Here is a 22746-nt window from a genome sequence, read left to right on the forward strand (position 1 = left end):
ACGAATCTGTCTCTCGCGACGATATAGGCAATTAGATCATCCGATCGAGGGTGCCCGAAATATGACGAATGGTCACGAGGTGACGTAGTCAGGTATTCGGCTGCTAAGCCGGTGCGAATACAATATAGTGAAATAATTCGAACGATAAATAAGTAGCTTCGCTACAAAAAATTATTGTCACCTCTTTTCATTGTTTACAAGGAACCCTCCGGAACGTTTGGCCCAAGGGTCCAGGAGAATCTATTCAGACCTTCAAATGTTTATCTACCGGCTTCAAAATCGGGAAAACTAACTTCCGGTAAGATGATATTTTTAATGTATAACAAGATGTGACAAGTTATTTACACTGATTGCAATGTTTATCGTATTCCAAACATTCCAAAGCACTTCAAAATTTGGTTGGAAGAAGTATTCTTTTCACACGTGGGACCAAAATGCCTACTGTTGATCGATTCATGGAGTGGACATTGCTCTCGAGTGGTAGAATAGGCAACTCGTCGGAATAAAGAATTATTATCTGTGGTGATTCCGAAAGGGACGACCGGGAAAAACCTCTTGATGTATACGGTTTCAGAATTTGGAAAAATTATGTCCGTCATTTTTCAGATACGGTTGTTCTCTTGAATCACGACATCAATTTACATGCACGAAATAATGTAATCAAATGGCAATCTCTAGTTCATAATCAATTATCGTCACCAAGGTATCAAAATCTATTTCGTTATGCTTGGTTCCAAAGTGGCTACATTGCTAACAAAAACCAGAGGAATTTGATAATCCTGTTGATTTTGCATTTGGACAATCTTGTAATCCACAATGTGACGTTGATGGTTGTTCTAATGTTGTAGTAGTTAGATACTCGTGGTGCAGAAAGTCTCTCCGTCTGGACAATTTTTTTGATGAATATCATTTCTTTACCGATTATAATCCATAATAAAATATATATGGACAACCACAGGAAAATGCCAAAGAAGTAAAGGCTCGATTGAGACGGATGGAATGAGTTTCTACAATAAATACTGAATCATTTGGACAACTCACAGTTCTCCCAGAAATTATTTCTTCTATAATTAAATAAAAAAAAAAGGTATTCCGCATTTTTCCATGTTCTTCCCAATGCAATCATTTTCATGAAATCCTGACCTATAATTTTTAAAAAAATATTTTCACAGGGGTAGTTTACCCCACCCCCCCTTCAAATTTCATCCCCCAGAGGAACTATCAATCGTGATTTTCATAATCGCTCATAAGCTATTTTCTCCTTCGATGGAATGAATAAATAACTTCACCACTGTGATGGGTGATATTTCCGAGAAATTAGTTTTTTCACCCCAGAAAACTTCAGTTACGGGGAAAATCCAAAAACAGGTATTCTGCATTTTTCTATACACTTCCAAATGCAATTGGTTCTATTAAATTATGAGCCATAGTTTTTTTTTGGAAAAACAAAATTTTTACGGGGTAGTTTCCGCCCCCAATTTCAACTTCCGAAGGAACTATCAATTGTGATTTTTATAACTTCTCACAAGCTATTCATTACCGTGATGAACATTGGTAAACACACCCTCCTTATAGGTGGGACTGAGAGATCACCCCCGAAGGTGGTTACATTCTGACCATGGTTTCCCCCCCTAAAGCCGCGTATTAGCCGATAAAAAAAATACGTGTCCTTTAAGTTTGAGTCATCTACAACATATATGAGTTTGATCAAAATCGGAGGGGAAAACCTCCCTAGTGTTCCTTGTCAGGGTTTTACCACGTTTTGGGTGCATCTTTTTTTTTATTTAAAAAAAAGGCAAAATTCATTTTTTACCCCTTTAATAGTCCTAAGTAAAAATCGGAGGGGATCAGTGATTCTTGAGGGGGTTCAGGGAGCCTCCTGACATATTTTCTGATGACAATTATTCAGTTCTTCACCATATTTTGGACGTGCCGATTTTTTTTTCGGAAAAAACGGGAAAAATTAATTTTTTACCCGCTTACTATCCCCAAGTACCAGTTGAAGGGGGTAGGTAAATTTTTAGGAGGTTGAGGTAGCTTTCTGATACATTCCGTAATGAAAATTATTTGGTTTTTTTGAATATTTTTTTTTTTCAAAGAATTCTGTTTTATCAAAAACGCGAAAAATGGAGGTTTCCACCCCTCAAACAACCCATGCCTTAATGTGAGCGGGGATTCATGATTTTTCCATCTTCGCCCTCCCCCCGCCCCTCTCATGCCACCAGAACGATGATCGCAGTGTTATTTCGTCCCCCTAACGGGAGTGGAGCTGTATGGTGGGGATACCACATTCTCTCACTCTCACATTCCACTCGCCATCAGGCGTCCGTTTATCCCGCACTCCTGATTCATCCACCTTCAACGTTAAATAAGTCGAAAAGGGTGCTTCCGATCGAAAAGTTTCTCAGGACTTTTCGATCCAGAATTTGATCTCCAACTTCAGGGTGAAGTTTGGACGTTGGGTTCTGGGACACCCTGTATAAACAAATATCTATGATAGTACCATATTTATTCATCATGCAAGGATTTCATGACTGTCTTCTTTTCAACTAAAACTGATTTTGTATGATTTTTGTTACCGATTTACGAGTTGTGTGATTCAATATAAATACACGGATGGAGTATTCATTGGCAAAATCTTTTGAGGTTCCAAGGAGAGACTACTTATGAGGTTTAAACGTCGCGGGCGATTGGAGTGGGATTTCTCATGTATTGAAGATCGATATATATGCCTAAAAATGAGTAATTAGTGCAGAAAAACCAATTGTTTATTGTACGTTCGCTCCATATACGCTTAAAGTGTTTAAAATAGTCCAGAGCCTCCAATTTTTTTGAGGTACCGAAGTTTTTTTATTCAATTTTTGAAAAAATGTGTAGAACAACAATTACGAATTAGTTTTTCGAAATTCGACTCCTACAGCTAATTTTGTTTTGTTTAATATAAAAATTTGCGCTATTCATATACAATAGACGAAAAAATTATCCTGCAAATATTTAAAATATATTCTTGATTCTTTCAGAAACATTTTTTGGGTTATTTTCCATGGATGGTGGAATTTTTTATTAAAAATAAATAAATTAGCTGTGTATATGCGGTGTAAAATATAGCGGTGTAAAATTAATGCATACATTTTGTCAAAAAATTTGAAAGAAAACCTCTGTAGCTCAAAAATTGGAGACCCCGGACTTTTATCAACATTTTGAGCGTCTGGGGAATAAACGCACAATAAATCATTCATTTTTTTGCACTAATTATTCGCTTTTAGACATATCATCGATCTTCAATGTATGAGTAATCTCATTCCAATAACCCGCGACTTTTAAAAATCATAGTAGTATCCCATTAAATCGTCTATTTTACTCCTGTAATGGCCTATCGCGTGAGGGCTGATAATTTCCGGATTTATGAAATTGATGATGCCTGATAGACGATATGATGCCTGGCGTATATTCAAAGATTTATAAAAAAAATGCCGAAAAAGTCGCACACATTGACGAATATACATACACATAGTTTTTACAAACATCATATCTTGACGTTTCATGACATTCTACATCATTTCTAAACAAAATTAGAAAATCGTAAAAATGGATGATTACAAAGCTTCCATTCAAAACCAAACGACAAAGAGACCAGTGACTCAAAAAGTAACGGTCATATACCTTCTCTTCGATAGGCTTGAACCCCTGGTTGTTTTTTCGGATTTTAATATGAACAAGTATTTCCTTTCTTTCACGTAAATAATACCAAACTGTTATCAATATTTCAGTTTACCCACCTAAGATCATTAGCGCAGCGGGTGAAATACGGCGGGAGTACGAAATGCAACTTCAAATTGCAGAGGAAGAAAGGCGAATTCAACGCAAATCTGAGATCATGGCGAATGAAGCATTAATACGAAAATTGGAAGAGGAAGAACAACAAAAGTTGGCACAATATGCACAAGATCAGTTATTTGCCAAAACAATAGCAAAGAAACAGTTGTTGACTAAAGCGACAAATCCCAACTTCTACAGTAATAGCATGAATATCAAAATGCCCAGTAATGAAATAGAAATATTACCACTGAATGGTGGGCCGTCAATTATAAACAACGTTCCCACCTGCTATACAAAGAATGAGAGAACTAATACTTTCAATACGAATACTTTCAATACTAATTGTGACCTTGATAAATCATCACAGCAGTCGGAAAATTTAGTACTAGATGTCAAGGTCGCAGCCAATAGAAAAGAGTTCTGCCAAGGTCCAGTTTCGGTTCACAGTGTTGTAACATTAAATAATCAGTCTGTTATGGTGATAGGAAAGGCGAACTCTTATTACTCGGAGCCAAGTTGTTCAAATTCAAAGATCTATGGTACAAGGAGTGAAGAAGAGTTACGTGTACCAAGCGATGTTTTACCGAGTGGTAAGAATCTTGGCATTGAATTTTGTATTAAAACGATAAAAAATGAGGATGAGAGGATCGGCAGAGCCGAGAGCGCTGGCAGCCATGACAGTATAAATCAGGAAATTCATCATTTTAAACCAATCAGAGCTATGCCCAGAACACCTTTACGATTTTCAGAAGGTAATTGCATCTTTTAATCTATTCTTAATCGTGGAAGGAATTTGAATCATTTTCTTTGATTATTCATTGCGTTTTGTGTTGTCTAGATGGAAGACAAATTGATCCCAAATTAATTCGAGTTGTTCCAATTTTTGAACGTGTCTCGAACGCGCCTCCAAAACCACCAACACCTAGCAAACGAATCATCGGCTGTTCTTGGAGTGCATTCAGAGGTAAATTGCAATATATACTATGAAAGTCTTCACCCTAATAGTGTTGAATACTAGGTGGCCTTGCGGGGTTTAGTTTTGATGATTCGTACGCCGAAACTCATTGAAATTCTATTTTGAGTTTATTTCTCACGTCAAGACTATCTATTATACACATCCATTAATCATAATAGTTCGTTCATTTGAACATGAAAAGCCTACCCTTTTGTCGAAATTTCAATGTCCCTTATTTTTGCTCCCCGATTGGCAGTTTAGTAAACGTGTCATATAATCATCTCGTAATTTTCTTTGGAAATGATGTAGGATGCCATCAAACGTGACACATGACAAGACCACACATATGAATACATCCATCCATACAGATACCATCGGAAAATCGTATATTCGGACTTTCTGGACCATATTTAGTTACCCCGCTACAAAAAACTGGAAATTTCAATTTGAATGAATACAAAGCTTTAATTTGAAGGTGCAAGAACTCGTAAACAATATGCGGTGGCTTAACAACGAATGACGGCATACGTCTCATTTTTCATGAATACATATTTTGAACTCCATTTAGATGTAAGCACTGTAACGAGATTTTATTATTACGGGTTGAAATCTCAAAAAGATCTCTGAAACCTCTTTGAATTAATGGAAAAGGTAAGAGAGACAGGAGGAGACATCTAGAGAAATTTGAAGAAGCCTCGGCTATATGTGAAGCGAAATCCGCCGACGAAACGGCTTGGAGACAAGGCTCTAGTAAGATCTCACGATAGTTGAGAACTGCCACTCGGACCAAGAGGTGAAAATACCTGTCGGAAAGCTAGACGGGGCTTTCGTCTGAAATGAGACCACGATAAGGAGCTTCCCTCCACGTTGCCTTGGTGGATAACTGTTAGCGGCTAACATAGGGAGATGTATCTAAGATATTCCATGTCAAATCGACCAGTAGCCCTAAGAAATCGGATGAGGGCAGAAAATACCCCTTTTACCACAATGAGATCGTATGAATTCACGAAACACCCATTTTGCCGCCACGAAATCGTAAAAGTTTACAGAATACCCATTTTACCCCAATGAAATCGTATAAGGTCAGAAAATAGCCATTTTGTCTCCATGAAATCGTATGAGGTCAGAAAATACCCATTTTGCCCCAATAAAATCGTATGAATTCACGAAAAACCCATTTTGCCGCCATGAAATCGTAAAAGTTCACAGAATACCGATTTTGCCGCAATGAAATCGTATGAGTTCACGAAAAACCCGTGTTGTCCCCATGAAATCATATGAGGTCAGAAAATACCCATTTTACCCTCATGAAATCGCAGTACACGAAAAACCTATTTTGCCCCCATGGAATCGTAGGGGTAGAAGAAAGACCCATTGTAACCCTGAGGAATCGAATGAGGTCAGCAAATACCCATTTTGCCCCTATGAAAACGTATAAATCAATGTTCTTGAGAAATCTCCCGAATAGATTATCTTAAGCAAAAAATAGTTTTGAATTTATCTATACAATTCTAACTTGAAAACGCTTCTTCACCCCAAAAACCGGGGTAAAGCTACCGGATGACGGTACGTGACTTTTTGACGCCGGACTTTTTGGCGCACCGAGTAAATACTAAATTTGGGTGTCTTTTAACATCGTTCCGGTGTGTGGCGCCAAAAAACCCGCGCCTAAAAGACCTGCTCCGACCGGATGACGCCCCCTTCGCATTCTCATTTGACAATTTTTCCGTTTGACAATTTTCCTTACGTCGTAAATAACGCCTCGTGGAGTCCATAGGTCGTAAATCATAACGGCAGGTTGCCATTTTCTACTTCCCTCTCCTCATCGATAGCGAGATCTCGATGTAAACATCGAAATATCGAGAAAATGATCGAGAATCGAGAATCAAAACAGACGAAGCGGATGACTTGTTTTAGTAAAATCTGGAAATTTTTAATTTTTTTTTTAAACAAATGATGTAAAAAATGAACAATCCGGTATGAAAACAGTGGGTGTTGGTGTTAATAGATCATAGACCATATAAATGACTCACAAAATAATGCAAATCACGAAGAAAATGATTTTTTATCAATATTGTCGAAAATACCTTGTAAAATTGTTTTTTAATGAATTTTTATTAATAAAACCGTCGCGAATATCGATTGCAAAATGTTTCAGGACTTACCCCGCCCCCCTTAAATCACGTGTATTTTACAGAAAAAAATTTTCCCGCTCGAAAAAGTTGAATTTTCAATTGTTTATAAATAAATTGTTAATAACAAACAACTGCGCATGAATTTGAACCGGAGACCTCGATATTCGGATTCAGCGGATCAAAAAACATAGAATCCAATGAAAAATTTTTTTTCCACAAAATGTATGCAAATCACCCCCCAGCTTATGGACTATATTAGGAGAGGGGGAAGGCGCTTCGGAATAAGTATCAGTCGGTAGGTGCCAGTCGCTGCATACGTCCTTGGCACGTATCTCTACCGCGATACTTGATAAGCGTAACCCTCTCAGTGGTGTAGAGTATTCGATTTATTCACTATCGAGATATCGATATACTGAAATATCGAGACATAGAGGTCGGAATCCAAACAAAACAAGTCACAAGGAGAAGGTAAACATTGAAATGAATGAAAGATCGATACATCGAAATCGACTCCAAACCAAAACAAAACAAGCCAGAATACACGTATTTTGATAGAATTCGTCGCACTAGCATCCTTATACACAGGAAAATCGAAATATGAGTGGAGGGAGGAGGCGCTTCGGAATAAGTATAGCGGTAGTGGCCATTTCACGCATACGTCTTGGCACGTATCACTACCGCGATACTTGATAAAGAGGAAGAAAATAAACAATTCGAGATATGTAAACTGGGAGATCTTTGGAACACTTACTCACAACTTCATATTCTTCAGGATAGTCAGTGACAAGTCTCCACCGTTTTTCGGACAGTGCTCCGTGTGTCAAACAAAAGTTTGAAAATGGTCGGATCAGTCATCACTGAAGTGGAGAGAACCTACCGGATGGTAAGTTTTTATTTATATTTTGCGTGATATTTTTTGGCAAAATTCTTGTTCGGTTTTTCGTATAAAAAGAAATGTTCACATAGATTTCTTGTTCATAATTTTCTGAGTAATTTTCCAGAATCCGATTCTCATGCATTTTTATGTGAGAAAGAAATTTTTTTTTGTTTAAAAATTTTCAGAATTGGGCTAATCATTGCGTCATCATTCTATATGATTCCCAAATCAACTCCAATCATAATTATGGGCCCACCACAATAACAAACGACAACCCATCCCGGGAGGGTCCATGACCTTAAATCGGCGTCACAGTGGGGGGGGGGGGGGGGAGGATTCAAATAAGGAAACAAGCATAAAAAAATTATCTGTCATCTGATTCGAGTCACGGAGTAATTATGTACTCTTCAGGCCCCGAGCCATGGACTGATTATCCATGTGAATCATCATGACTCCGAGAGGTTGAGCGGAAAATGACACTTCGACTTATGTGCTCCCCCAATCAGGTCCAATCATAATCATGTACTCATCATAAGTATACCCTCAGTAAGAGGATCGACTAGACCTGATTGAGGTGTACCTAATGATGCGTCATTTTTTCGCTTTGATGATTTGCTGATTATGTGTCACAAATAAAACTACGTGAATCGATTAGGTACCCACGTTACAGATCATTCCTGACACCGACGTGTCTGAATTAGGATTGATGGAAGAGATAGAGATATGAATAGCACCAGAGAATTATGTGTTATCCGATTCGAGTCACGGACTAATTCGTACTCTTCAGGCACTGAGCCATGGACTGGTTGTCCGTGTGAATCATCATGACTCAGAGTTTCGGCGAAAAATGACTCTTCGATTTATGTGCTCCCCAAATTAGGTCGAATCATAATTATGTACTCATCACAAGGATACCCTCCATGATACCCGACCTGATTTGAGGAGCACATATAAATCAAAGAGTCATTTTCCGCTCAACCTCTCTGAGTCATGATGATTCATATGGACAATCAGTCCATGGCTCAGTGCCTGAAGAGTACATAATTACTCTGTGACTCGAATCGGATAACACAATTCCATGATACTATTCAAATCCATCTCTCTTCTATGGAACCTAATCAGGCGCGTCGGTCTCTAGAATGATCTGTAATGTGGGTACCTAATTGATTCAGATAGTTTTATTTGTTACCCATGATGAGTAAACAATCAAAGCGAAACTAGGTGGCGTCTTTCTAAGTGAGGTCTCAATTATTAAACGAATCACTGGGATGTTGCCATGTTTCGCTCGCTCACATGTTGGGTGCGTTGGTTGTATGTTTATCGATGTGGGCCTGACCCGTTAACGGGTCGCACCAACAACTTTCCAATAGAACATTTCTCCCCCTTTTTCCCTTTCTTCAAGCTACTCTGCATGAACCACCACTGAACGAATTCCTTCCAGAATCCAATTAGATCGACTGCAGATGCATTAGGGGAGAACGAGGCAAAGTAGGACGTCTTCCATCGTTCAAAACTCAAGATTGGAATGGTAAAATTCAAGGATTTTTCCTTTTGACGCTTAAAAATAGAGCTTCGAAATGGCACAAATTTCATCAAAATCCATAGCATCAATTTCGAGATATTAACGCTTGAAGATGTTCTATTTTGCCCCACTCTCACCTGCACTGGTGCTTATCAATTCATATGTTATGAACAGACTAACGCACGTATACATACCTACATACACAGATACCAACAACTCTTAAAATGTATCGGGAGGATTGTAAACACTTTGAAATGTAAAATATGACCTAAAAACATTTTTTTAACTGGGATGACTACAATAACTTCCTTATCTGAAAGTTAAAAAAATTGAGGCGAGTGGGGCAAAGGGAAACATTTTCAATCGTCAATATCTCGAAATTGGTGGATAGGATTTTTATGAACTTTACGCCATTTTGAAGCTCTATTTTTAACTTTCAAAATGAAAGAAAAAATCATGAAATTTCATCGCTTCAATGTCGAGTTATCAACGATTAAAGACGTTCCACTTTGCCCCGCTCACCCCTATCTTTATCAAATTCTTCTGTAATCTATGTCTTTTTAACTTGATCTGAATTGTATGCATCTCATTGAATTAACGCGGTAATATATTTAGCACGTCATTAATATCAACTTGGATGTTTACGGCACTACCTTTCAAAACTAATTGTGGGTGCAGCGCATACGGTTTCAGTGCACGAATTTGCATGAAATTCAATACTGGGGCCGCCATCCTTTCTTCAAGATCAGACAATTCTCTGACAGATTTTGGGACTTGCTTAAATTGGAGACCATTGCTTGTCGCTAATTTATAAACTCTCCCACGATATGCATAATTTTTGCAGGTGTTACCAATAAATCCAGAGGGAAAATGATTAATTTGTGCGAAAAATTCTGAGCCGCTTTTCTCTATCATTTTTAATTCATTCAGTTTTACAACGGAACATTTATAAAAAAGTCGTTCACAACAACAACACACGAATGAGGCGGTTTCTGCACGAAATTCAAGAAATCGTAGTTGAAGTTTTGCTTTTCCGTCGGTTGCTTTCTGCTGTAATAAAAAATTATAAAACTTATCCCGAAACTGTAATACGTCGATGTTCCTATTTAATTCACGAACTTAGGCATTTTTCTTTTATTCCCGTCGTCGATATTGATTATTTCGTCTTTTTTCTTGAATTCTTCGGCGATTAATGATCCTTTCCCGCTCTTTATAGTCTCATCGATCTCGTAACATCCTCATGTATTGACGATTTTGCACAATTTCATTTTCTTTGAAGATTTTATTTCGTCGCAACTTTTTATTTCGCTCAATATTCTTCAAAATCTAATTTTCGACATATTTCACATTTTTTCTTAACATTTTGTTTCTTGTCACATTCTGTGCAAGCTCTCGGGATTTATAATTTTTTTTTTCTGCGCGCTTGCTTGTGAGTGGTCGCCAGTCAGTGTGTCTCTTGGGTTTTTGCATAGTGTTAGTGTTTTTAAGCTAAAGTTTTGTTGATTACGGAGCGCGTTTTGTTCACAAGGAGCTCGTCTACATTTGAGGATATAAATTATATGAACATTAAATTTTTTCGGGTTTTGCTGAGGGTTTTTTGTGACTGTATTTCAAAAGTGAGGTTATTGAGCAGTGGCTGTTTAACCCGTGGGTATGTATCAGAGAGACAGTGTGCTGAGAAATGTTGAATACGAAAAGTGGATCAAGTGACAACTTACTGAGGCCACCCCTGATTACTCTAAATTCACCTGTGCTCTCATCGATAAGAGCGAGCCCAGCTGACACGACGGCGCCAAGTGTCCTGCCAGCTGATCGTGAGTTGTTTACATCCGAGATCCAGCACAGCTCAACACCGATACCTTCACCAAATATTTTTCTCTCGTCCAGTCCTCACTCCTCAAGTTCTGAAGATTCCACTTTATTAAATTTCGATTCCGCTGAAGACCGTTTAGATGAGGTTACCAACATAACCCCAGCTGATCATTCTGAAAGGATTTGTCTTCCACAAGTGTCAAGTGCGAGAGTCAATCTTATCAATACGTTCGACAGCCCCACTAGAAAAGCCAACAAAAGGTGTTTTGAGGCCGATGTGCAGAGTCTGGACACTCCCAAGAAGTTGAAAGGCACTCCAAAAGCAATGCCAGATGATGTTGATGCTGGGATAGCCCAGCTTATAATAAACCTGGAGAAGTCCTTGAGTCAGAGGCTGGATGGGATTTCCAAGGACTTGAGGGAAGTCCATGATGACTCCAAGAAAGACTTTAATGAACTCAAACAACTGTATACTGGTCTGGATCGGAAAATTTCAGAGAATGAGAAAATGGCTGAAAATCGTATGTCTAAAATTGAGGATAGATTGAGCATCCTGGAAAGTTGTTCTCCTGGATCTTCCCTGGCTGAAGCTAACATCAAGCAAAATGTTGAGCAGTTGGTAGGAGCTTCATTCTCCACCATCGAAGCTGCTCGCCTTAAGAGAGTATGGAGGAGATGGAGGTTGCATGGGCAAGGAATCTGAATGGCACCCTAGGTAAATTGGATGCTAAGGAGAGAGAGCTTAAGAAATTGAACGTTATCATTCGGGGGCTCTCAGAAGCTCAGTCTCACTCTCCTGCATCAGTTAAACAATTTTTCTACGAGAATTTCAACTTGAATGAGGGGATTACTGACGTCAACACTGCTGAAAATCGTCAATGGTCTGTAGTCACTTTTGTCGACTGGAAAACCAAACAATTTATTTTATCAAAAAAATGTGAGGTACTGCAAAAAACCAACATCTTTGTGGACATCGACTTAACACCCAGAGAGGCTAAAATTATGAGGACCTTGAGGGCGACAGCAAAAGAAGAGAGAGCAAAGAGCAGTAATGTCAAGTTGAGGCACCTTAAAATAAATATCGATGGAAATTGGCTAGCCTGGGACGAAGTCAGGCAGAAGCTGATTCCAACCACCATAAATATTAGGAAGCCTGTGGGTCAACCAACTTTCCCTACGGCCTTCCAGGGAAACGAGATGAGCGGAGCAAAGTATTAAAATCTTCTGAAGCCTCTTTTGAAGTCACATTTTGGAACTCAAATGGACCAGGGCGTCTTGCCGACTTTGTCTCACATTGTAAGAGTCCTATTATTTTCATAAGTGAAACATGGGCCACTGAAGCTCCTTATCACCTGTCTAAGGTATGGAGTAACAAGTTTAACCAACGCTGGGTGCCAGCTTCCAAGAACCATGTGCGAGGCAGAGCCAGCGGTGGCCTGGTTCTGCTTTGGAGTAAGGAGTCCTGTGAAATAACGTTCCTCGATGTCACTGATTGGTGGGTCATCGCTGTGGTGTGCATTAACGACTTTAAATTTGTAATTTGTGCAGTTTACTTTAAACCTGACATTGATATTTCGCGCGCTTTAGAAAATTTACACGATGTTTTATTCAAATGGGGATCTGTTTACGATGATAATCTGTGGGTAATTGGAGGTGATTTCAACGGTCGGGTTGGGGAATTAAATTCTTGGCCTTCGGAATTATTCGACGCTGGCGTCCTTCATGGGGTACGGTCCTCTATTCACAAGAAAGTTAACACTAGAGGCAATTTGTTAGTTGAATTTATGGAGATGAATAATTTTATACTGTTAAACGGTAGAACTTCGGATGATATTCCGGGAGGCATTACTTTCGTGGAGGACGGGGGCGTGAGCACTGTCGATTTAATATGGGTAAATTTTACGAAAAGCCACTTGATAAAGAATCTCTCTGTTCAAAATAAAGTATCCCTTTCTGATCATTTTCCCCTATTAATTGTTATCTCCAATGATTCTTGGCAAGAAAAATCATTCAATTCTCGCGGTGCTATTCCCAACTCGGAGAAAAAACGAATTATTAAGTGGAAGCCAGATCTGGCAGTGTCTTTTACAAACTCCACGTTATTCTCTAGTAAAGTGACTGCAAATTTTAATATTGATTCTCCCGATGTAATAAATGATACTTTTTGTGAAGCAATCAAGGTTGAAGCGTCTAAAATTGGCATCTGTGCGACCTTATCAAACCACTCTGGTGGTATCAAAGCTAAGTATAAGCCCTGGTTTGATATAAATTGTCGTAATTCAGAAGAAAATCTTGTCCGTGTTCACGCAATTATGGTATAAAACAATTATGGGGATGATTCCAGAAAATCTTATTGTGCGGCACGTAAGTTACATAATAATTTAATCAAGAGTAAAAAAGTTGAGTTTTTTAAGGATATTACTGAGAAATTTTCGATGGCAAATAATGCCAAGGTGTTTTGGGAAGTTGTCAAATATTGCTCTGGGTTTATGCCTCGGGATTACATAGTTTCGCTCGATGAATGGCATGCTTTTTACCAACATGTTTATCCCGCAAGGGACATGGATTCATACTCTTTCTATGGTACCTATGACAATGATCTGGATGTGCAAATAACGTTGGAAGAGCTAATTATAAATTTAAAAAAATATAAACCCAACAAAGCTGCGGGCTGTGATGAAATTTCTAATGATTTTTTGCGCAATTTACCCCCAAACTGACTGTACTATCTTGTTGCTCTCTTTAACAGGATTTTGGAAACTGAAAAAGTTCCCCTAAAGTGGGCGTGTGTAAACATGTCTATGTTACACAAGAAAGGGGATAAGAGCGACCCCTCAAATTATCGTGGTATTGCCCTTGTTAGTTGTACTGCTAAACTTTTTACTATGGTACTTCAAGGGAGACTAGAAAAATGGGTTTTTGCTCGAAATATTATTCCCCAGTGCCAAGCTGGCTTCGTTGCCAAGCGCAGCTGTTTGGACAATTTGTTTACGCTTGCATCGGAAATCAACTTTCAGCTTAGATTAGACAAGAGAAGAGTCTTTGCACTCTTTGTTGATTTCAGGAGGGCCTTCGACTCGGTGTGTCACAAGACCCTGTGGTTGGCTCTCTATAATTTGGGGATTAGTGCAAAATTTATTAGAATTTTGAAATGTTTATACGACCGTGCAAATCTGAAGGTCAAACAGGGTGTGTCTCTCTCGGACTCAAACAGGGTGTCCTCCAGGGGGAGTCACGTAGCCCCCTACTTTTCATATTATTTATTTCTGATATCGAAGCCTTTTTTATAGAAAGGGGGGCTAAAGGGGTCCCTCTGGATGGAATACATGATCTGGATCAATTACATTTTGCTGATGATATGGTGTTTGTGACTGATAGCCAGGTGAACGTGCAAAAGTTAGCCAACATTCTTTTTGATTATGTTAATATAAAAGGTCTGAGTGAGAGAATCAAGTAAGGAAATGTCTATCTGGTTTGGTGGTGAAAAAATGGACCGTATCAAGAATTATACTTATTTAGGCATTGAGTTTGTTAACACCTTGTCATGGCTCTCTGCCACCCGCAACGCTGTGCAAAAGGCAAGAGTTGCTGCCGGTACTGTTCTGAAAATGTTGTCGAAAGCCAGATCTGACTCCTGGACCGGTAATTTAAAATTATTTCATAGTATTATTTCCTCGACATTGACTTATGGATCGCCAGTTTGGGCTATTAGATATACGGATCTGTTGGAACCTCAGCAGTTATTTTATTTTAGAAGGATTTTCCATTTACCAATGTGCACCCCTAGTTATTTGCTGAGGCTGGAGTTAGGTCTGGCACCGATTGCAGTCAGAATTTTTGATCTGACATTAGGCTGGATAATCAAGATTCTAGAAATGGACAACTCCCGTCTACCAAAAATTTGTTATTTACGCTATCTTGCACTTTTTAAACTTAGATCAACTGGTATGTCTGTCAAGGATCCAAAAAACTTTGAATTGTATAATTGGATGTTTCAGGTTAATATGTTTATGGAAAAAATATCAGCTGAATTCATGTGGAATAGTTTGGATACTAATTATTGGAGAAATCAGAGAGAAAATTTGACTGAGAGTTTATCAAAATATTATAAAAGGGAGGATCTGAGTAGAGCGTGCAAGTCAGGGAGCGTTCAACTTTCAATTCCTAGATCAATTAATGACGGCCCGGCTTTTTATTTACTTTCTAGGTGTCCGTGGCCGTATATTCGTACTGTAGCTCAAGCCAGACTCTCGACGCTACGCTCACTCACTTTCTCGCTAAAAGGTTTTTTTCACAAAATTGTCTGTTCCAAGGAATGTGCTCTATGTAATTTAAACGAGGATGAATCACTGGCACATATTTTGTTACGCTGTCCATTCTATTCAGCGCCTCCTAAATTCTGGTTAGGACAATCACTTGAACCCAATACTGTTATACCTATGTTTGTTGATCAGAATGAAATTCTTATTAATTTACTGCACGCAAAACTCGGGGAAGAAAATGCTATAAAAAACCTCCATAACTTCGTAAAATGTGCAATGAAAATTCGATGTTTCCATCTTGAAATCTAAGTGCGCTTTTAATTGCTGCTTTGTTCCGCTCGCTTCTCTTTACTTTATAACAGTTGTAATTACTCCTTATCTTTTCTTATTGTTATTATTATTGTTCAATATCGATATATGTAATGCCTAAAGAGTTCACTGTTTCTATATGTGAAATTTCTGTACCCCCTCTGCCATAGGGTATTACCCCTGTGAAGCAGGTAATTAATAAATAAAAAATAAATAAATAAAATAAAATAAATAAAATAAATTTTTTTCTGTCGAAGAATACAATTTCTCTTTACGTTCATGGCCATTTCTTTCTCTACATATTGAATCCTCTGTCTCAGAACTCGATTTCTTATATTTCTATTTCGTTCATTAATAAGATATTCTTCACGCTTTCACAAAATCTTCATTCTCGTTCGAGTTTGTTTACGTTCATTTCGCAGGAATTCTATGGTTTTTCTCTTGCGTTACATGCATTTTTTAATTCTCTCACTCTCTTTTCTCAAATTCATGATTTTGCGTCTTGCGTTTCATGCGTTCATTATTTTTTACATTTTCATTTCTCCTAAAAGTAGTATTCTGTCTTTTACTGCGTAACTGCTCCATCCGTCTCTCATTTTCTTTTCCCTAAACATGACATTCATTTTCAATTGTTGCAGTCTCTTGCGGGTTTTGCTTTTTTCTATGTCGTTGTACAATGGATTGGATCGTAAAATTTTCATTGTTCTTCTATGTCGTCCGTGTCTTTTCATTTTTCTTTTCATCATTTTGTTTTTGGAGAAAAGTATTGTCATCCATGTTCCTACGATCCACAATGGAAGTTTTGCTATTCTTTCGTCGATCTTTTTGGTTCGTTCATTAATTTTCCTTCTTGATTGTCGTTGTGTTCTCATCTTTTCAACCTTTATAATTTTTTCTATCAAATGATTGCAAACACTAATAAGATTCAATATTTTATTTTGAAGAAAATACTTTTCTGTTTTTTTTTCATGTATTTTACCAGAACCATTTTTTCAATTCGATCTTGTATCTCTTCGTTATTTCCTGTGGTAAATAAATAACTTGGCAGTTTTTTTATGATTAATTTCCTGTCGCCCCGGGCACTATTAATTCTTAGTAATGTTGTATTTTTTTTGAACAGACAATGATTCTTGTTCCTGGCAATTTAATCTATTATTCAATGAAGAGTAAATTCCAATATCTATATTATTATTATTGAATTTGTTACCGGTTCTGGCTGACAATCGTTTTGATTAGATATTTTTTTGCAAAATTTCAAAATCTTGATAATTATTCGAAAGAAATAATTATCTCAATAGCTATAATAAAAATTTTGGACTTCTATGGTTTTAATATTGAAATTGTTGTCGCTTTTAGCTGACAGTCGTTTTAATTGGATATTGTTTTTGCAAAATTCCAAAATCTTGACAGTTATCTGAAAAGAAATAGTTGTCACAAAAGCTATAATGAAAAAAAAAAAATTCTACAGTTTTATTATTAAATTTGTCGCTGCTGGCTGGCAATCGATTTTATTAGAAATTATTTGCACAATTTCGAAATCTCATCAATTATTTATAAATAAATAACTGTCACAATATAATAGTAATAACTATGATGATAGTCCTTTTCGGAAAGGCATCATTCACAGCTGATAAAAGAGTGATGAAGTTAGCCATGTGATACAACTCTCACTTACGCTCCTGGTGGGAGAAGGCTGGATAAACGTTCAGACTTGATGTGCACGACTCGATAAATCAATCAATTTATTACCTAAATAATCGACCGTGGCGCGAGCTTTATGAATAATCATTCAAATAGTACATGTGCTGACTTTGATTTTATTCTTAAAAGAGCTCTCCGAACATTCACTTCCATCATTCATTAATACCATGGTGCAATCGTTACGAATATCCCGGTTCTTTTGCAGTTTATCTTTAATTTCAGTTGTTTTTTGGAGAAAAAGTGAGAACCGCTATACCAATTTCATCCGAAATCTAGTCAAATCTACGTCACTGAGAAATGTCTTAATTCAGACCTTGACGACCTCAATTGTATCATTCGGTCGTGAGAAATCGTTGATTAAATACCCACACATCATAATATTCTAATCAGATATTGTTTTTCCGTCGCTGCGCTCTCTCCAGTTATAGATGCGTTGGCCGCGAGTATTCTGATGTTGATATAACTTGTTGGGCAAGTTGCACGAACAATTTCCCGATATAAAATTTTTGTAATTTTTGTTCTCCAGGTTATTCTGGAAAAACCACTAGACTGATTTCTTTCAGAATGTAACCAGATCTAAGTTACACCAATACTTTTCGATTAAGACCTTGATGACTCCGATTGCATCATCCGTTCATGAGAAAACATTGAGCAAATTTTTCGTCACGTACGGACATAGTAACGCACACACACACATACGCACACACACACGCACACATACGCACACACACACGCACACACACACACACACATACACACACATACAGACATGCGGACATCTCCTTAAAAATGCATGGAAAGGATTCTAAGACCTTGAAAGGTGGAGATATGGTCAAAAACCAATTTTTTTTTAACGGGGTGAATACAATAACTTTCCCTATCGGAAAGTTGAAAATGACGCAACATCAGGACGCCGCAACATCAGGACGCCTCAATCAGGTCTAGTCGATGCTCTCACTGAAGAGTGTGCTTATGATGAGTCCATAATTATGATTCGGCCTGATTTGAGGAGCACATAAATCAAAGAGTCATTTTCCGCCGAAACTCTGAGTCATGATGATTCACACGGACAACCAGTCCATGGCTCAGTGCCTGAAGAGTACGAATTAGTCCGTGACTCGAATCGGATAACACATAATTCTCTGGTGCTATTCATATCGCTATCTCTCCCATCGAACCTAATTCAGGCACGTCGGTGTCAGGAATGATCTGTAACGTGGGTACCTAATCGATTCACGTAGTTTTATTTGTGACACATAATCAGTAAATCATCAAAGCGAAGAAATGACGCATCATCAGGTACACCCCCCATCAGGTCTAGTCGAGGCTCTTACTGGAGGGTATCCTTATGATGAGTACATAATTATGATTGGACCTGATTTGGGGAGCACATAAATCGAAGTGTCATTTTGCGCTCAACCTCTGGGAGTCATGATGATTTACATGGACAATCAGTCCATGGCTCTGAGCCTGAAGAGTACATAATTACTCCGTGACTCGAATCAGATAACACATAATTTTTATGCTTGTTTCCTTATTTAAATCCCCCCCCCGCCCCCTCCATCACTGTGGCACCAATTCAAGGTCATGGACCTTTCCGCGATGGGGTTTCGATTGTTATTGTGGTGGGCCCATAATTATGATTGGAGTTGATTTGGGAATCATATAGAATGATGACGCAATGATTAGCCCAATTTTTTCATCCAATGGTTTTGCACCAATGAGCCGTCAGAACTCTTGTCATCGCCTTTTCAATTAATTCTCTCAGAACAATAGATTTTTTTTGGTACTACAAAAATAACACATAATTTACACATGTACCTCCACCTATTCAACTGCTCAAATTATAGTTTTGAAAATTCGCAAGTATTTCACGTGAAATTTACTGAGCCGACACTTTTTTTGTGGTACATAAAGAGCACATAATTGGTAGATTAACGTCCACCAATTAAACCGCCCAAATTGTGCTTCCAATATTTACTGTCTCATTTCCACAAAATTAATCGTATCTGGGAAATTCTTCCATTGGTACATAAATAACACATAATTAGTAGATAACGCAACTTGAGTCAAACAATCATAGTTTTGAGCGCAAACCGTCAGATGCAATTTTTAAGACCTAATCGAGTACAAAATTTTTTTTCGGTACATAAAAAGCACATTGTCAACACATTATTAACCGCCACTCGAAACCCCCTGATTTTGACCGTGTTTCGCCAACTTCATGGGGGTGGTTTTCGTCTCGTTTTTTTTTCGATTTTGAATTTTTCTATTCTGGTTTTTCTCCAATTTTGCAGTGTCGAAATTTTTTGTGACCGAAATTTTTGCTCGCTTTCTCCCGTAGAAATTTTTTGTTCTGGATTGTTTTCATGAAAAACTTAGTCGTCGTATTTTCCGTAAATCTTTTGTCAATCAAATTTCAATCGTTTTTTAAATTTTCAGATGCATGCGACCAGCTCTGAAGGATCTCGCATCAAGGGTTTATAAGACCTCCACTACCTCTTCGGTGGGCTCCCATCATCTCAACCACCGTACGGACAACTGTGATCTCGAGGAGTGGGAGTGAGGTGCCCCCCGCCCGTCGCAATGAAAAAGCAAAATTTTTTTTGAAAAACAATTTTTGAATTAAAAAAAAATTTTTTTTTTTTAGATTTAGTTTTCTTGAATAAAAGAATGTGATCTACTTTTCTCCTTTTTTATTAAAAAAAAAACTCAACAAATTTACTTCCCTCTAAAATGGGTATTTAGGAAAAAACAAAAACAAGTTCACGTTTTTTTTTTCATTTTTAAAAAAATTTATTGGAAAAAATCTTACAAATGAAAAAAAAATCTTGAATTCATAAAACTTATATCTACGAAAAAAAATTACATTTAGTGTTAAAAACTGACATCTAGTTTACATCTACAAAAAAATTACTCTAATTCTTAATCTAATCCCTACACACTAGCTTAAAAAATCAAAAGTAGTTCTCATTTGTACTCATTTTTGAGGGTTGAAGCGCCCTCATCATGCCTTCGTTTTGGGCCCGTCACCCGTATAATCTTGCTCTCCGATTTCATGATGACGTCATGGTATGGTTCGTCGTATGCCCTTGTAGTTGATCTGGTAAGGTTCTACCTTATCGACGACAAGAGCGCGAATCGAGTCGTAATGTATCTGTTTACGCGTCTCGTAATTTAACCAAACGCCTTTTATTTTACTGACTGCTGCGATGGTTACATCCGGTTTCTTTACACGATAAGTATAAAATTTATGGTCGCCAGAGGCAAAAGACGTAATGAAACTCCCTTCTCCATAGCCCTCTACTTCATCGGTCAAGTTCCCCATAAAATTCCCTAGTGGTAACTCGTTAGTTCTATCGCTCACGTAAATAATCGAGTCCGTATCATAATACACAACGCTTTCTTGCTGTTTTTCTAAATAAGAATATAATTTGAGACGTGCGTGAGCTGTTGTATAAGCAGCGATGACAATAATGGCTTTGGTAGACAGTTCAGCAGATTCGTTTAAATGTTTCAAGGACATGAAGAGAGTCTCGTTATTGACAAAGACAAGCCCTATCACTTCGATTTCAGGATTGAACATTATATTGGCAAACTCCTCATATGTTCGAATAATGGCTTCTTTCGTTCAATTTTCTCTCTTCCCAAATTTACCCCAGAGACAGTTTAAACAAAGATTAGCTACTTCTCTCAATCCAGCATTCTTTTGAATTTTATCCTTGTTGAGTTTTATTCCCTCACTCGCCTCATATTCAGCTATATATCTGTCCTGGGATTCATCATCTACGCATTCTCCCGGCCAATCAGAAGCCTCTTGTTTGATTTTTAGGAAAGTATTTATGTACTCTGCGAATAAACCTCCTGTTCGCGTCACAGGATCATAACGTGCTGTTTTTTTATACTTCCAAATTTCACTAATTTCCAAAATTTTATATCCCACCTCTACTGCTTCACGAAGTTCTGGGGCGACCCAAGTCTCCAAACACTCGCGGTCAGTGGGATCATCATGAGGGCAATTGTCTTGCACTAGACTTTCGCAGTGTGACCGACACAGAGGGAACAGTAGCTTTCCGTGTGCTTTGACAGGTCAAACCGGGTGATATCATCGTTGCGGTGGTAAAATGCGGCATTTCACAAGGCCCTCTATCTGCGAAATATCGTTATTAGGGCATATGAGCTGACAATCGGCACCCACATGCCCAGTGGGGTGGCCGGTGGGAAAAATTCCCGTCTTTGAAACATATGGATATAATGAACAAACGTTGACATACCGAATTTTTTCATTCTTTTTAACATCATAGTGTGTTACGGTATTTCCGGTGCGGCCACCGTAGAAGACATCGCGCGGATATAAGGCAATAAACATTTGCTGATCGATGTTTTCAACGAAGTTTGACAACTCGAGATTTGTCTTTTTGTGACGAATAAACTCGCATTCCCACATTTCAATGACTTCATAAGCCAAGTTTTGCAATACCCGGGTAATTGCTCCTGTCCTCTCATATCGACTCTCTAATATCTCCTTGTCACTCAACTCTTTATCTCTATTAAATTTGAAACAACGTGGACAACCGTGCCAATAACACCCGTGAAACTGATACACATATTTTTTGTTATTTTCAACATCTTCCCAATAGCCATCTAACCGATGTCCTGATTCCGTTCTGTGTTCTCGAGTACACCCGGCGTGTTTTAACGTGACATTTTTGCATGGGGGTTAAAAATGCCTACTACCTTCGCCCTTCTTCCCCTGAACCTAGTTAAACTTGAAAATTCAAAAATCTATGGGCGCCGGGCAAATTTTAGCCGGAATTACCAAACCGGAGGAGTCGAAAAAATCAGCTCTAACTAACTCGAAAACCTCTGAAACGTACGCAAAAATGAAGAAAACTAGATTTTTGGGAAAAGATAACGGTCCTCGGTTCGCTCAGTGTGCTAGGTTGTGGAGAGAGGGGTGGATTTCAAGTGGAAACGGGTTAATGGGGCGGTCAAAACTACAAAACAAAAAAAAAGAAAGAGATCGACATTGTCCTTACTTGTTTCACTATTGAAATTTTCCAAAATAAATAATTTACATACTTTTACATAATGGTCTTACCAAAAAAAAAGAATTGCAATAATAATCAGCATTCTTCTAACAAACCCAAAATAATAAGATTGACTCTAAATATTTGGTCCCGACAATAATACATTATCGATTAACTTGACTACAAAGTTAAGTTCATCAAATTCCTCAAGTGGTAATATGAAAATATTCGTTGATCCCCAAATACTCAAGAATTCCGACAACTGGGGGAAAGGTATGCGAACACTCGTGAGAGAGAGAGAGAGAGAGAGAGAGAGAGAGAGAG

The 22746-nt window shown here is 38.0% G+C and overlaps 1 protein-coding gene across 2 annotated transcripts in view; it reads left to right on the forward strand.

Annotated features, from left to right (window-relative positions):
- The window catches only part of LOC107045842, a 266198-nt gene that overhangs the window by 203326 nt on the left and 40126 nt on the right, over positions 1–22746 (forward strand). For both annotated transcript variants that reach the window (XM_015268234.1, XM_015268235.1), the window contains 2 exons: positions 3771–4571; positions 4658–4783. In XM_015268234.1, coding sequence (XP_015123720.1) covers positions 3771–4571; positions 4658–4783 — 927 coding nt within the window. The remainder of the gene's footprint in view (positions 1–3770; positions 4572–4657; positions 4784–22746) is intronic.

This window comes from Diachasma alloeum, unplaced genomic scaffold (genome assembly GCF_001412515.2).
Source record: "Diachasma alloeum isolate Michigan unplaced genomic scaffold, Dall2.0 Dall_scaffold_01089, whole genome shotgun sequence".
Taxonomy (NCBI): Eukaryota; Metazoa; Arthropoda; class Insecta; order Hymenoptera; family Braconidae; genus Diachasma; species Diachasma alloeum.